This window comes from Cotesia typhae, unplaced genomic scaffold (genome assembly GCF_013202065.1).
Source record: "Cotesia typhae breed Kobodo isofemale line unplaced genomic scaffold, CoteBio_Ctyphae contig_43, whole genome shotgun sequence".
Taxonomy (NCBI): domain Eukaryota; kingdom Metazoa; phylum Arthropoda; class Insecta; order Hymenoptera; family Braconidae; genus Cotesia; species Cotesia typhae.
Window position 1 is genome coordinate 1,689,678 of NW_027423752.1, and position 15,358 is coordinate 1,705,035.

Here is a 15,358-nt window from a genome sequence, read left to right on the forward strand (position 1 = left end):
AAATCCGAATAAAAACAGTTTCACTGTAAAAAATTGTGCCAAGTCCACGTTCATAAAACTCATCTCAATAACATTAGCACTTTACAAAAAAATAAGACTCGTTTCAAAAATTTTCATTCTTTACAAAAAGATGTGAAATCCGAACAAAAACAGTTTCACTGTAAAAAAATTGCGCCAAGTCCACGTTCATAAAACTCATCTCAATAACGTTTGCACTTTACAAAAAAATAAGACTCAATATAATAATTGTCATTCTCTACAAAGAAAAGTGAAATACAAAAAATACCAAGAAACTGTCATAATGTTAAAAAAATTGAAAGAAAATTTGTTGAAAATTTAAAAATTAAAAAAATTTTTTTATCGTACTTGGCGCGCGTCATTGAGTACCCCAAATTTTTTCAGGATAAATAAACATCCTTTGAATGATTAAAAATTTATAATTAAGTCAACCTATAAAATGCATGAATTTAATTAATCAACTATTATTATTTAATAATAAGTTTTACAAAATTTAGGTAAAATCGACATGTCATACATATGTTATTTGAAATTTTTTAATCTTCCAGACATCATTTATGATTTTACTAAAACGCCCTCTCGTGTTTGGTTATGAAAACTACTTCAAAGTAGATACAATTGAGTGCTCTAGAAAAGAAAACATATGGTCGACTAAATTGAGAAAATGCGGTGTGATTGCCAATCAAAATGTGTTAATTACAATTAAACTAAGCAATATCAAGTTTCTTCATTGAAGCTTAATGACAGAGCTGAAAAAAATTGAATCCAAAAATTTTATATAATTTCAGATGATTTCACCACACCACCATATTGATAGTTATGTCCACTAAAAATTTAAAAACGGATTTTTTCACTGAAACTGATAATTAATCGAGTAAGCAGTGTTTTTAATGAGTTGAGTATGCTTGACTAATGTAAATTTATAAGTATAAGAATGTATGAAATCATATATTATGTAATTAGAGCTGATCAGCCCGAATATGTATAACTATACATAATTACATAAATTCGAGCAAAATCGTTTTTTCTCGGGTTGAAATTCTTCCGAAAAAATTTGGGGTACTCAATGACGCGCGCCAAGTACGATAAAAAAATTTTTTTTTAATTTTTAAATTTTCAACAAATTTTCTTTCAATTTTTTTAACATTATGACAGTTTCTTGGTATTTTTTTGTATTTCACTTTTTTTTGTAGAGAATGACAATTATTATATTGAGTCTTATTTTTTTTGTAAAGTGCAAACGTTATTGAGATGAGTTTTATGAACGTGGACTTGGCGCAATTTTTTTACAGTGAAACTGTTTTTGTTCGGATTTTATATTACTAGAATTCAAATTTGCGCGCGCAAGCGCGCGCCTGAGTTTAGGGTTTACATATATTTTCATGCTTATGATATATTTGACCAATCACGTTACGAATAGTTTGCTTACATGATATATTTTCATATTTTTCATCTAAATTATAAGAGTGGAAAAGGATCAGGAATATTGAAATAAGCAGATATCTGATAATTCTTAAAATTTTTATAAGAAATCAACCCGTGTAAAAAAATCGTCTTAAATAAGTCTTAAAAAAGTCATTTGTTTAAGATTTTAAACGTGTCACGAACCAAGAATATTTTAAGATGCCAAAATAAAATTTCGAAAGCAGATTTTTGAAATTTGGTTCTGAAGTTTATTATGAAAATTAATTTTTACATATTTTTTAGACCATTTTGCGAATTTTTGACAGCAACAATTTTGAGTAAGCTTTTTTTGAATTGAATTTGAAATTTTCGAAAAATTATTATCTGACAATTTTAAGACTTATTCGTCTAAAAAATGTCTAAAAATTAATATTTATAAGATTGTGACAATTATAAAATACCTCTCAATTTCAGTATCATAGAAAATCTTTTTTAGTGGCAGATCACAATGTAAAAATTAATATTTATTCTTTCCTTAAATTTCCTACTCTACCGATGATCCAATAATCATTTTTTCTCGTCGGTTAACAAAATTTCTTTCGTACCTACAATCATTATCATAACACTCTAGGAATGAATTATCATCAGAGAAAATATTTACAATTGCAAACACACGTCAAGTATCAAATGTCAACAAATGATCGTGTCCGCAATAATAAAGAAGTAATTAATTGTTTAAGAAGATAGATAATAATTAATTTACTGTCAATCATGACTGATACAAACGGTAAGTTATTAAGAATTTATAAAATGTATATTTATGAAAAGTAACATTTTTTTTTATAGTAAATTAAGTTGTAAGTGCAAGGTAACCTCAAAAAAAAAAAAACTAAAATATTTATGATATTTATTTATGTTTTTTCAATTATTCAAATTTTCTTTTTAATTATTTAGATTTTTTTTTTTTATATTTCGGTATTTTTTTAATAAAAATTTTTTACCTAAAAAAAAATAAAATAATCACTAAAACATGTAAGAATTATATGAATTCATAATAACAAACAATATTTGATACAATTAAGCAAAACTCGGGAGGAATTGTAAATGTATTATAATACTATAATATATTTAATTACGGTAGCACTTACAATCATGCAATTGCAAGAACTGATGTACAAATTTAAATATGTCAATAAATATTCTTAATAATAAATTTATGATAGTGAAATCAACAGAGATTTAAAAGTTTTTTAAATTACTAGTTCAAGTCGATTACAAAAAAAAATATATTTATAAAAATTTGCATATGTAATTCTTTTAAATTTCTAAATGAAAATTTTTTTCACAAAAATTTAGATGATATTAAATTTGGCTGTCATTTCACAATTTTTTTAATTTTCTTTGAAAATAAATTGTAGCAAAAAAAAATATTGAAAATTATCATCATTTAATGTCATTAAAGTTGGCTGTCACTATTATAATTTTTTTACTTTTTTTAATAAACAAATTTGCTCCGAAAAATTATTTCTGAAAAATTGCATTTTCGACCTTTTTCAATTTTTTAAATGACAATTTTTTGTTTTCATTTTTTTTTGCCATAATTTATTTGTTAAAAAAATTTTCAAAAATAATTATTATCTGCTAGATTCATTCTCATAAATTTAGTTGTTATAAAACCCAAAAAATTGACAGACCTCTGTTAATTTCAGTATCATACTATTAAAGTCAGTCAACGTTTGTAATTTTTTGATTGTTTTAATAATTAAATTAGAACAAAAAAAAAAATATTAATTAAAAATTGCACTTACGGTTTTTAAAGTTTTTTACAAATGAAAATTTATTTTTTAATTTTTTTGTAATCATTTTTTCAACAATATAAAATTCTAAAAATTTTTAAATGTCGGCTAACTTAATTTTTATTTCCGTATCATAAATATTTGTAAATAATTTTATTTCTTATTAATAATATTAATATTTATTAAAAATTGCACTTACAGTTTGTAAAGTTTTTTACAAATAAAAATTTATTTTTTAATTTTTTTGTAATCGTTTTTTCAATAAAAAACATAAAAATTTTTAAATGTCGGCTAACTTAATTTTTATTTCCGTATCATAACAATTTGTAAATAATTTTATTTTTTATTAATAATATTAATATTAATTGTTAGTACTGATTTTTTTTTTTTTTTTTTCAACAGAAATAGAAAAAAGTGTTTTAACAATAATACTGGACGTAAATCCTCTGCAGCGCTTAGTCAGAAATGACCCCAAAGTAATGACGCAGTGTATTGATGCAGTCACAGTCTTCGCAAATGCACATTTAATGGAATCGTCAACGAACGAGCTGGCAGTTTTAGCTTGTCATGGCCAGGGCGCTAAATTTTTATACCCAAAACCCGATAAGCCGATCGAGATACGTCAGTTTGACGGCCAGTATGAAAAGTTAACTCTAGTTGAACGAACAGTTCGCTCTCAGTTACAGGAAACTATCAATGAGTTATTACAGTGTGGTAATTTGCGTAACGAAAGCTTAATATCTGGCGCGTTATCATTAGCGCTCTGCTATATATCACGTTTGGAGCGTGATAAAGCGCCCGGTGAAAAATTACATTCCAGAGTATTAATTGTTACGGGAAGTAATGACTCTGCGACGCAGTATATGAATTATATGAATATCTTCTTCACATCACAAAAAATGGTAAGATTTATTTTTACTTTTTATTCTTCTAGGTTTTATATTATATATAATAATAATAATAATAATAATAATAATAATAATAATAATAATAATAATAATAATAATAATAATAATAATAATAATAATAATAATAATAATAATAATAATAATAATAATAATAATAATAATAATAATAATAATAATAATAATAATAATAATAATAATAATAATAATAATAATAATAATAATAATAATAATAATAATAATAATAATAATAATAATAATAATAATAATAATAATAATAATAATAATAATAATAATAATAATAATAATAATAATAATAATAATAATAATAATAATAATAATAATAATAATAATAATAATAATAATAATAATAATAATAATAATAATAATAATAATAATAATAATAATAATAATAATAATAATAATAATAATAATAATAATAATAATAATAATAATAATAATAATAATAATAATAATAATAATAATAATAATAATAATAATAATAATAATAATAATAATAATAATAATAATAATAATAATAATAATAATAATAATAATAATAATAATAATAATAATAATAATAATAATAATAATAATAATAATAATAATAATAATAATAATAATAATAATAATAATAATAATAATAATAATAATAATAATAATAATAATAATAATAATAATAATAATAATAATAATAATAATAATAATAATAATAATAATAATAATAATAATAATAATAATAATAATAATAATAATAATAATAATAATAATAATAATAATAATAAGCGTTATTAAGCCAATTAGACGCCGGGGAGTTGTATAGATATCTAGGAATGGAAGAGCACCGCATGCATGCGGTCTCTGAAGTCCGAACAACTCTCCAGAGCGAGTATGTTAGGAGACTCCGGAAAATTTGGTCCTCCGAACTTTCCGGCAAAAACAAAGTCTCAGCTACTAACATGCTCGCTGTCCCAGTCTTACTATACTCTTTCGGTGTCCTGAAATGGACCCGAAAGGATTTACGAGATCTCGACATCAAAACCCGTAAGATCATTAATATGAATCGGAGCATGCACCCCAATTCATCAGTCGCCAGATTATACCTCTCCCGGTCCATCGGTGGGAGAGGTTTGCAGAGTTTGGAGCGGCTTCACGACCGTTTGGTCCTGGGTTTAACTCACGAAGTTGTCAATTTCACTGCAGACGAGGATGACTTTCTTATGCAAATTGTACATAAACATGAAAATGCGCATAAGGGGTCATTCTTGTATAAGGCAGCAATATATGCGGCAAGAACCCTTAGTCTTGGAGAAATAAACGCTCTTATGGAACTCCGAAAAGAGGAATTTAAGAGCGTCATCAGGAACGCCGAGGAAAAACTACTCCTTGGCGAACTGATGGACAAGTCCATGCACAGCGTGTTCTTTAAACACGTGCGTGATCATGGCTTGTCCATCCAGCTGACGTTTTCCTTCTTAAAGTCAGCGGGCCTGATGTCCGAGACTGAAGGGTTCATATTTGCCTGCCAAGATGGTGTCATTAACACTCTTGAGTACCGTAGCAAGGTGCTCCAGGTGCAGCTTCCGGACACGTCCTGTAGGAGGTGTAGACAACATCCGGAGACGCTTATGCACCTTTTGTCGGCATGTCCAGTGCTGGCGAGAGGTGCATATATCCAGCGTCACAATGCTGCCCTGAGAGTACTGTACTACTATCTTCGTCATTGCTACGGTATTGACGTGACACCAGTGCTGCCTTATTTGCCAGGAGATATTCCCCAGTTTGTTGAGATTGACAGTTGCAAAATTTATTGGAACATGCCATTTGCAACAACCCGGCGGATAGATCACAACAAACCTGATATTGTGCTCTTCGACAAGGCCACTCATGACATTTATGTCATTGAGTTCTCGGCCCCGGCTGAATACAACATCTCAGCCAAAGAAGAGCACAAAAGACAAATATATCAGGATCTCCTGTTTGAAATTGGTAAACTTTACCCAGGTTACCGTGTCAAGCTTGTCGTCCTGATTGTTGGCGTCCTAGGAGGGATGAAGCAGTCTTTTGTATCCTCACTTGCCAAAGTTCCAGCTTGCTCATCAAAAGCTGAGTTCTTGGCAGTTAGGATGCAGAAGGCTGTTTTACTTGGTTCTCTCCGTCTCTTAAGGGAAATGACTTTGGCCTGCTGTGATCACTAACCGCCTTGTTGTGCGGAGTGGTCCAGCAGTAACGGACGGAGCTCAGGCTGGGCCCTCGGAGAATCGGACTCCGGGGATAACCCCCCTGAGCATTTAAGGGGGATAGCCACTGTAAAATTTCGGAAAAAAAATTTTTTTTTTTTTTTCATTAAACTGAAGTTTATATATTCAAAATTATGTATTTCAAATTTTATAGAAAAATTCCGAATAGTTTTCGAGTTATAGTCATTTTTATAAGAGCGCGTCGATTGACCGTTTTACGCGCGGCGCTTCGACGAAAACGTCGCCTGCTCGCTCCGTCTTTGATTCGTACGGGTTGGCGATTGTTTTCCCTCACGATTGTCAACCGTTACAATTATTTGACTTTTAACGTATATTTTTTCTTATTGTTGAGATACTGTACCTCATAGTTTAGTTGTTTTGTATGAATACACACTCGTTCTTTAATTTATTGAGTTTCTTAGTGTACTCGTTATTGTTTACTTACTTATTTTTTTAAATCTTCTGATCTTTTTTTTTTTTTGTTTATTTAACAAAAAAATTTGTTAAATAATGGATCGTAAACAAAGTAAAGTTATTAAAAACGAAAGAAAACTGCCAAACGACAGGAAAAAATTTAATCGACCGCTCAACAGATATGAAACTGAAAAAATACTGGCTCTCAACGACGTGATAGTGCTTCCAAGAGGAAATTATCACAAAAATCTAATTGTACAATTGATTCGAGTATTAGCTACAAAATTATAAATTTTTTTCGATATTTAATTTACTAAGTGGCTGTGTATCGTGTAAAAAGTGTGGTGGTGATGTAAATTTTACTGAGACAAGTATTCGAGGATTAGGTTTTAAACTAGTTGTGAATTGCAAAAATGTGATCCAGTTTTGATAAATTCATGTCCACTCATCAAGAATGCGTATGAAATTAATCGCCGTTTCATCTTTGCAATGCGGATAATTGGTATTGGGTTATCTGGACCTGAAAGATTTTGTGCTTTCATGGATTTACCACGACCAATGTTCCATAGCTTTTACGATCGTCTGGTCACACAAATCAGAAATGCAGCTAGAAACTGTTGTGATTTAGTGTTGAAAAAAGCTGCTAAAGAAGAAATCCAAGAAACCTGCAAGCATTTAAAATCCAATGACATTCCTGGAATTTCTGTCTCCGGTGACGGTAGTTGGAAGAAAAGAGGGTTTAAATCTTCATTTGGTATATCTTCTCTAATTGGTTACTTCACTGGCAAAATCGTAGATGTAAGTATGAAATCCAGTTATTGTAAGATGTGTGCGCTAATGAGCTCAAAAAAGGAACAGCTGAATACGATCAATTTATGCAAGACCATGCTCTAGACTGTCCAATAAACCATGAAAATTCTTCTGGACAAATGGAGGTAGATGGAATAAAAGAGATGTTTATGCGATCAGAGTTATTACATAACGTTAAGTATGTAAACTATATAGGTGATGGTGACACTAAAACGTATAAAAATATTTGTGATGCTAAACCGTATGGGGACATGGTGAAGATAAAAAAAAAAGGAATGTATTAATCACGTGCAAAAACGAATGGGCAGTCGACTAAGGGCTTTGAAGAAGCAACGAACTAACAAGAAGACAAAAACAGGAAAAGAAGAAAATACACAGAAAAGTTTAGGTGGGAAAGGTCGATTAACGGACAAAGCAATTAATGAATTTACAAAGTATTATGGTTTAGCAATCAGACGTCATTCTAATGATGTTGATGAGATGTATAATGCTATTTGGCAAACATTTTATCACAAGTTTTCATCACCCGAAGATCCGCAGCATTTTCTTTGTCCTGAAGGTGCAAATTCGTGGTGTCAATTTCAAAAAGCTGTGGCAACAAATACTTTGGACTCATTAGTTGAAAAACCACCACTTCCTGCAGATATTGCGGAAGCTTTAATACCGATTTATGAAGATCTATCGAATCCAGAGTTATTGGAACGATGTGTCGGTGGGTTTACACAAAATAATAATGAAAGCTTCAATGCATTAGTGTGGCAGCTCGCCCCAAAAACAAATTCTTCTTGTTCCCTTATTGTTGAAATAGCTTTATATATTTCAACAATTACATTCAATGATGGGGCTCTAGCAACTCTGAAGATATTAGAGAATCTCGATGTTAAAGTAGGACCAACACTCTACTCATACTGCGCTGAGCGCGACGCTACTCGGGTTAAAGCTGCTGAAAGCCGCATGGAAACGGCCAGTAAAAAAATAAAAAAGTCAAGGTCAATACTAAAGATAAGGAGGAAGAACCCTCATATGGCCCAGGACTTGATAGTTTGATGTGAGTATGAATATTTTGTGAAAGACTAGATTTTAAAGTTGCGAGAATCTTCTTAAAACTTTACTCGCGTTTTTCTCAAAACGACTTTTTCAAACTTTCCGGTACTGTAACTTTCGTAAATATGAACCGATTCTCAATTTTTTTGTTTCCCCGTATTCGTCTACTTAGTGGCTATCGTCGCACGTAGGGGATTTTGAAAATTTTAATTTTTAAGATTTTTAAGGCTGTTTGAGTCCAAAAAATGAGGAAAAAAGACGAAAAAATTTTCAATATGGCGCCATTTTTTCTCAAATCAAAATTTTCAAAATCCCCTACGTGCGACGATAGCGACATTCCTATAGATTAAAATGCCGTTTGGTTTTTTTGTTTCAGATAATCCGTTTTTGAGTTACAGTACCGGCAATGGAGGGGGAAATTTTTTTGGTGCTCTACAAAAATGTTTATAACTTTGTGATAACAAAATATTTTTGAATAAAAATTTAGGAGAATTATCCTCAACATATACTTTATAAAACAAAAAAAACCCGATCCCCAAATTCCTTTATTATCCTAGTAAAAAAAATTCCCGAAAATTGCCTATTTTTTCCAGCGTCACAGTGGCTATCCCCCTTAATAACAAAATAATAATAATAATATAGTTTTAATTAAGTCTTGTATGAATAAAACAGCGCGCTTTCAAATACAATCATCTGCCCAGGCACAAATAATAAAAAATTTATAAAAAATGTTAATATAAACATCCCGTCAAACAAATTTTAGAAGCGTTGCTGGATTGTTTCAAATTCAATGCAGTGAGCGAACAATTTACTTAATTTCTGATGTTAATTAAACACGACGTATGTGAACATTAACTTTAATTTTATGCTAAATATTCAATGCAATTAATTCGCAGTCTTGACATTTATTTTCCACTATTCTAACAGAAGCATAGCGCCGAATTACCATACAAAATTATGTTAAGTTTGTATACTTTATGTGTTAATTTCATTCAGCCCGAAACAGTAAAAAATAATAAAATGATTTTATTGAAAAATAAACATACACTGATAAAAAAATTGACTTGACTCAAGAGCCAAACTCTTGAACCCAGAATCCCATTTTGGAGAAAATGATTTTCTTGAAATAAGAAAATTTTCTTAGACCAAGAATAATTTCTTAGTTCAAGAATTTATTTTTTGTATACGGCAAGAAAAAAATTTTTTTTTGTATACGCCCTTTTGGCTCTAAGACAAACAAATTTTAAAGCTAATAAGGCGTATGAGGGCATTCATTAATTACGGAAGGGTATTGAGAGGGAGGGAGGGGGCTAAAAAAATGTCTTCATGTCCTTATGTTGGGGAAGGGGGGGGAGGGTAAATTCATTCTTACGTAATATTTCGTGAATCAAAATTCAATATTAAAAATTTAATTTCATTCTAGATTTCAAGTAATTTTATTAATTTTAAATTGTACAGTCGAATTTTCATTTTATTTTAATAATTTTTATTGCTTATTGAAAAAAAAAATAACTTATTAAAATTTTATATGTTTTTATTGATATCCTTGTTTCGTTCTATAAAAAAATATTTTTTTTTTTATTTAAAAATGATAGATCCACGTTGAACTATAAGTTTTAGTGAAACTGATCTTTCCTAATATAATAGTTTATTATTTAGAATATCAAGATAGAATCTTATGTAAGAAAAGGGAGGGGAGGTTCGAGAAATCTTATGTATACTTACATGGGAGTAGGGAGGGTAAAAGGTCACCAAAATTGTCCTTACGTAATTTATAAATGGCCCCAATCATTTTTTTAAATCATAACTGTTAGCTTGAAAAAAAAAAGTTAAAAATCATTTTTCGGTTAGTTGGAGTGAAAAAAAAGGTTTTTATACGCTCTTTTGGCTCTGCAAATCAATTAATTTCTCTTTCTTTTTGATTTTTTTTTAAGGGAGTTGTGATAGATGTATGCAGTCTCGATCAAGAATTGACGTTATTACAACAAGCTTGTGATATTACTGGTGGAAATTATTTAAAGATATCGCAATTCGCTGGTCTGTTGCAGTATTTGCTGGTAAGTTTTTATGTTATAAAAGCAGCCCATACAATTGTTACTGTACGACTCAGTAGACATATACTATTTTATAAATTGTTGGACTTTAATTTATTATTTATAAGTAACTAGACGGTCAAAATTTATTTTTTTATTTTTTTTTTTAAATCACAACAAATAAATAAAAATAATGTCAGTTATTTTAAAGTTTCTGACGATTAGTTTTTTTTTATAACTAAGAAACTAGTGCAGAACTGCAGAGAACGTATGAAATCAATGTTAATTGAGTATCCAATTTTTAATTGAATTTATTTTGAGTTATAGGTGGTCAATCGACTTCAAATTTTGAGAGTAATTGTATCATTATGTCCTTAATAAGCATACAATAATTTAGAATTTTTTGACGGTAGTTAATTTTTCTTAGCGGGAAGTTAAAAATTTAACTCACATCGTTGTTTCATATTTCTGCGTTCATAATTATACAAAAGAATTGCAAATAAAAAAACCAATAAAATATTCACACTATCGCTGGAGTCTGCTATAAAAGCAAACTAGCAAAAAATATCTCTAAAGCAGGAAAATATAGAAGAGTATAAAATTTTTTTCCTTTATTAATTCAATGTTATTTCCCCGAATAATATGTATCCGGAAGCAGAAATACATTAATTTTTATTAGCATTAGCTTTCCAATGCTTTTAGTTTTTAGTGAAACCATGAAAAATTTCAATACACTAATTGCGTATTTATGGAATAGCAACATGAAAATTAATAATTATGTATTCTGTTTTTGGAATGAAAACTATTAGCTTGGCGGCAACAGATAATTTTTTTATTATTTAATTTCATCCGTAAAAAGAAAATCTGAGCAATTTTTTTTTCCGAAAAAACTATTATTTCACTTAAAAATTGATATAAATTTTTCTTCTTGACTAATTGAGCCACTAGACAATTACTATCAATAATTGTAATTAGATTCTCAAAAATAAAACGGTAACAAGTACATTAATTTCCTGACAAAGAGGAGATTAAATAGCATTTCCCGCTCGGTAGACAAACAATACGATTGTAGACGTGCTTTCCGGTATTGAACAGCGGAAAATTTTTTTCCATCTAAAAAAAAAAAAAACAAACGTGCGCTTTTTTCATTTTATTAATGTACCTATATATTTTTAATATCGGTTATAAAAAATTTTTATACTAAAATCTCAAATTTCCCAGGAGAAATATTTTGGACGTCTTATAAGCGCAGCGGATGAGGCAGTGCCCTTCTCTTGACTTACAAAAAACAAGTGATTTTTTTAACTAAAATTGAGTCTATTTATTTTCTATCGCACTTGTAGAATAATATTTACCTATAAATGTCATTGCAAAACACTAGTTTCAACACCTACAACATTTTTGAAAGACATTTTGCTTTTTAAACAAATGAACAAAATGTTGAAAAAAATTATTCCGTGAATGTCCCTGTGTCTGATGTATGTAGGGAAACTGGCGTGGTCACGATAATTGCCAAAAAATTTAACTGATCCAGTCAATTTTTTATTATACGCTTCAGTACTATCCCAAACTAACTCCTTTCGAAGATCACGGTCTAATTCAATGTAGTTTATTTATAACAACCTGTTACCCGCCTGCTCTGCTGGGCACTTTATAGAATTGTAGTTTTAGATCTAGACTTGAAATTCAATTGGAGTATTATTTTGACTTGCACAGGTTCCACATTCCATCGAATCGGAAGTAGAATTTATTGAAATCCGTATTGAGATGATCTCTACATGACAAATAAAAGATCCTTACCAAATTTGCAGCTTTTTGAAGCTATATTTTAAAAATTAAGATTTTTATCGCTAACACCCACCCCCGCGATCTTTATTGGAGGTGATTCTGTGTAAAATCCGTTCTTGAATCATTTTTGTATCACATGTAGATGACTCCTATTAAATTTGGAGTCTATAGGAGCTATAGCTTGAAAATTAAAAATTTTCATTGTTAATACCTACCCCCGCAACCCTCTGTGGGGTGAGATATCGTAAAATTCATTGATAGATTATTTCTACATCTCTTACGGAAGATTCCTACCAAATTTGAAGTCGATAGAAGCTATAGTTTAAAAACGGGAATTTTTCATTGCTAACGCCCTCTCAAATCTCCTTGTGGGTGGAATTTCGTAAAATCCGTTCTTAGGTGACCTCTATTCGGCGAAAGGAATATTCTTGCCAAATTTCAAGTCTCTAGGTCTTATAGCTCCAGAGATACCGTGATGAGTGACTATATCTGTAGAAAATCTCCTATATATGTACTAAGGTGTGCCATAATGTAACTTCCGTGAAGAACCTTTTAAAATTAAAATTTTGAGTTCCGCTTTTAACAGGGGATGCGTTTGGGCGTTTCCTGAGATATTTTGGGGTGAGACGATAAATTTGATTTTCATAGAATTTTTTAACAGAAGCTTAGTTTGGGCACTAATATATATATATAGATTAGCAATAAACTAAAAATCCACTAGTCGTTTGTATATTTATATCTATGTAAATAAGGTTTATCTACAACACATGCGCAGTACCTTCCTTTTCTGGATAGACAATGGCGCGAAAGATTTAAAAGTATTTGTATTTTATTTCAACCAATTTTATTATGGAAAATGAAATTATGAGGCGTGCACTTTTGATTGTTCCAAACTTCTTACTATTATATTTTGAGGAGAATAATTTTAATGAAATTAAACTAATTAAACTAACTTAATGAAATTAATTTAAAAAAAATTGAATGTCTTAGAAAATAGTTGTATTTTTGTTAAAATATGATAAAAATTTGAATCTTGCCAAGAGATTTAAATAATTTGGAATTCGTTTGATTAAATAATTTAAATATTGAATTACAGTGGGTATTTCTGCCAAATCCAGCTGTACGTACGAAACTAGTACTACCACCGCCAGTTAAGGTTGATTACCGTGCTGCGTGCTTTTGCCATCATGAGTTGATTGATATTGGCTACGTCTGTTCAATTTGTCTTTCAAGTACGTTTAAAAAATAAATTAACTTTATTGGTATTGTTATTATTATTATAGCTATTAACTTCAACAATTAATTAAGCAATTTTCTACCTCCTATTTTCTATCGACCAACCCTATATTTTATTAATTTTCACTTCACTCTCTTCAATAAGCTGCTAAACAATCACCCTCAATTTCAATTATTTCCATTCACTTTTAAATTATTGATTTTTTTTTTAGTTTTCTGTAAATTCAGTCCGATTTGCACTACATGCCAGTAAGTACTCAATTTTTTTTATTGCCAGCAATCGATTAGGCTAAAAATTTATGTGAAAATTAACTAATTGACTTTTTACAGCACATTATTCAAAGCACCGGCACCAATTCCTGCGAAGATAAGGAAGAAAAAGAAGCACTCTGATGTTGTTCATTAATTATAAAGTATTTTTTTTTTTTTTACTGTAAGTTTAAAATAATAAATCATTTTTCAATTAAATATTTAAAAATTTTTATAATCCTGATTTTCATGCTTATGATATATTTGACCAATCACGTTACGAATAGTTTGCTTACATAAAATATTTTCATATTTTTCATCTAAATTATTATAGAAGATATTAATCATGCTTATTATTCACGTGGTCTTATAGATACAATTTAACAGTGAGTATGTGATATATTAAAAAATTATGTATACTCGTCAGTTACGTAATCGCTGAGACTTAATCTAAAAACTATATTATATCTTTAATTTCTTATAAATTCTGTAGTTTTTGGATAGAGACATATTTAAAAAATTATAAAGTATTAAAAAAATTTATTTGAAAATCGATGTAATTATTTAGTAAAAATATAATACTGACAAAAAAAATAAAATTTTAAAGAAATTTTTGTTTCTGGTATTACACTTTTAAAATATATTTACATTGATTCTAAAAAATAAAAATTTATACGCTTTTATGTTACGTAATTTTCTGAAATAATTTTTTAGTCGTTAGAAAATTGGTATTATATTTAAATACGAATTTTAAAACATTTAAAAAAAAAACAAAATATTCAAAAAATTACTAGCAAAAAATACTTTGCTCGAAATTATAAAGAAATAAATCCGAAACAATTTTTATAAAAAAAATTAGGAAAACGGTTAACCCTGAAGGCCATCCTTGCAACTTCCTGCTAAATCCATACCTAGGCGCTTAAAATTGCACTGATGGTGTTTTTGAGCTCTCTGAGCTCAAAAATACAATTTATGTTATTTTTAGCTCTTCGAGCCCAAAAGTCTGACAAAAGTTTCATAGAACACTATTTTTTTAATTTTCAAACCGCAATAACTTTTGAATTAATCAACCGATTTTCACGCGGTTGGCAGCATTCGATGCAGTTTTTTTTTTTAGTTTCATAACGAATTTTTGAGTTTGAATTGATCGAGTAAGAAATTTAAGAGTAACTCCGAAAAAACAATTTTTTCGGTTTTCTTTTGTTCACGATATCTCTCGAACAAATCAACCGATTTTGACCAGCTTGGCAGCGATCGACGTGATTTGGTGATGTTGAAAGCTGATTATTAACTGATTAGCTGATTAACAATTGAATTTAATAAATAATTAATATTTTACAAGTATTAAGTGAATAAATTTATTGAAAATTAAAATTAAATTAACCTTATAGACTATTCTACTCTAGTCCTTTTATTATTTT

General features: G+C 28.9%; 2 protein-coding genes across 3 annotated transcripts; both read left to right on the forward strand.

Moving 5' to 3' along the window:
- The first annotated feature begins 2,086 nt into the window (after positions 1 to 2,086).
- Tfb4 (transcription factor B4) lies at positions 2,087 to 14,159 on the forward strand. Its single transcript, XM_074244088.1, has 6 exons — positions 2,087 to 2,209; positions 3,621 to 4,120; positions 10,566 to 10,688; positions 13,549 to 13,684; positions 13,901 to 13,937; positions 14,019 to 14,159. The coding sequence occupies exons 1-6, from the start codon at positions 2,194 to 2,196 to the stop codon at positions 14,092 to 14,094; spliced, it is 888 nt and encodes a 295-aa protein (XP_074100189.1). The 5' UTR covers positions 2,087 to 2,193; the 3' UTR covers positions 14,095 to 14,159.
- LOC141528241 (uncharacterized) lies at positions 7,563 to 9,380 on the forward strand. Of its 2 annotated transcripts, XM_074244186.1 has the most exons (3): positions 7,563 to 7,575; positions 7,672 to 8,635; positions 9,008 to 9,380. In XM_074244186.1, the coding sequence occupies exon 2, from the start codon at positions 7,888 to 7,890 to the stop codon at positions 8,632 to 8,634; it is 747 nt and encodes a 248-aa protein (XP_074100287.1). In that variant the 5' UTR covers positions 7,563 to 7,575; positions 7,672 to 7,887; the 3' UTR covers position 8,635; positions 9,008 to 9,380. The 2 variants fall into 2 exon arrangements, with proteins under 2 accessions (XP_074100287.1, XP_074100286.1); XM_074244185.1 differs by lacking the exon at positions 7,563 to 7,575 and having other exon boundaries at positions 7,629 to 8,635.
- Positions 14,160 to 15,358: the final 1,199 nt, after the last annotated feature.

Excerpts from the sequence above, each read along its gene's own strand:
- Tfb4 (XM_074244088.1), top strand. Across the intron at positions 4,121-10,565 it reads TCTTCACATCACAAAAAATG|GGAGTTGTGATAGATGTATG; the intron begins GTAAGATTTATT and ends TTTTTTTTTAAG. Across the intron at positions 10,689-13,548 it reads GTCTGTTGCAGTATTTGCTG|TGGGTATTTCTGCCAAATCC; the intron begins GTAAGTTTTTAT and ends ATTGAATTACAG.
- LOC141528241 (XM_074244186.1), top strand. The coding sequence starts at position 7,888 with ATGGGCAGTCGACTAAGGGCTTTGAAGAAGCAACGAACTAACAAGAAG.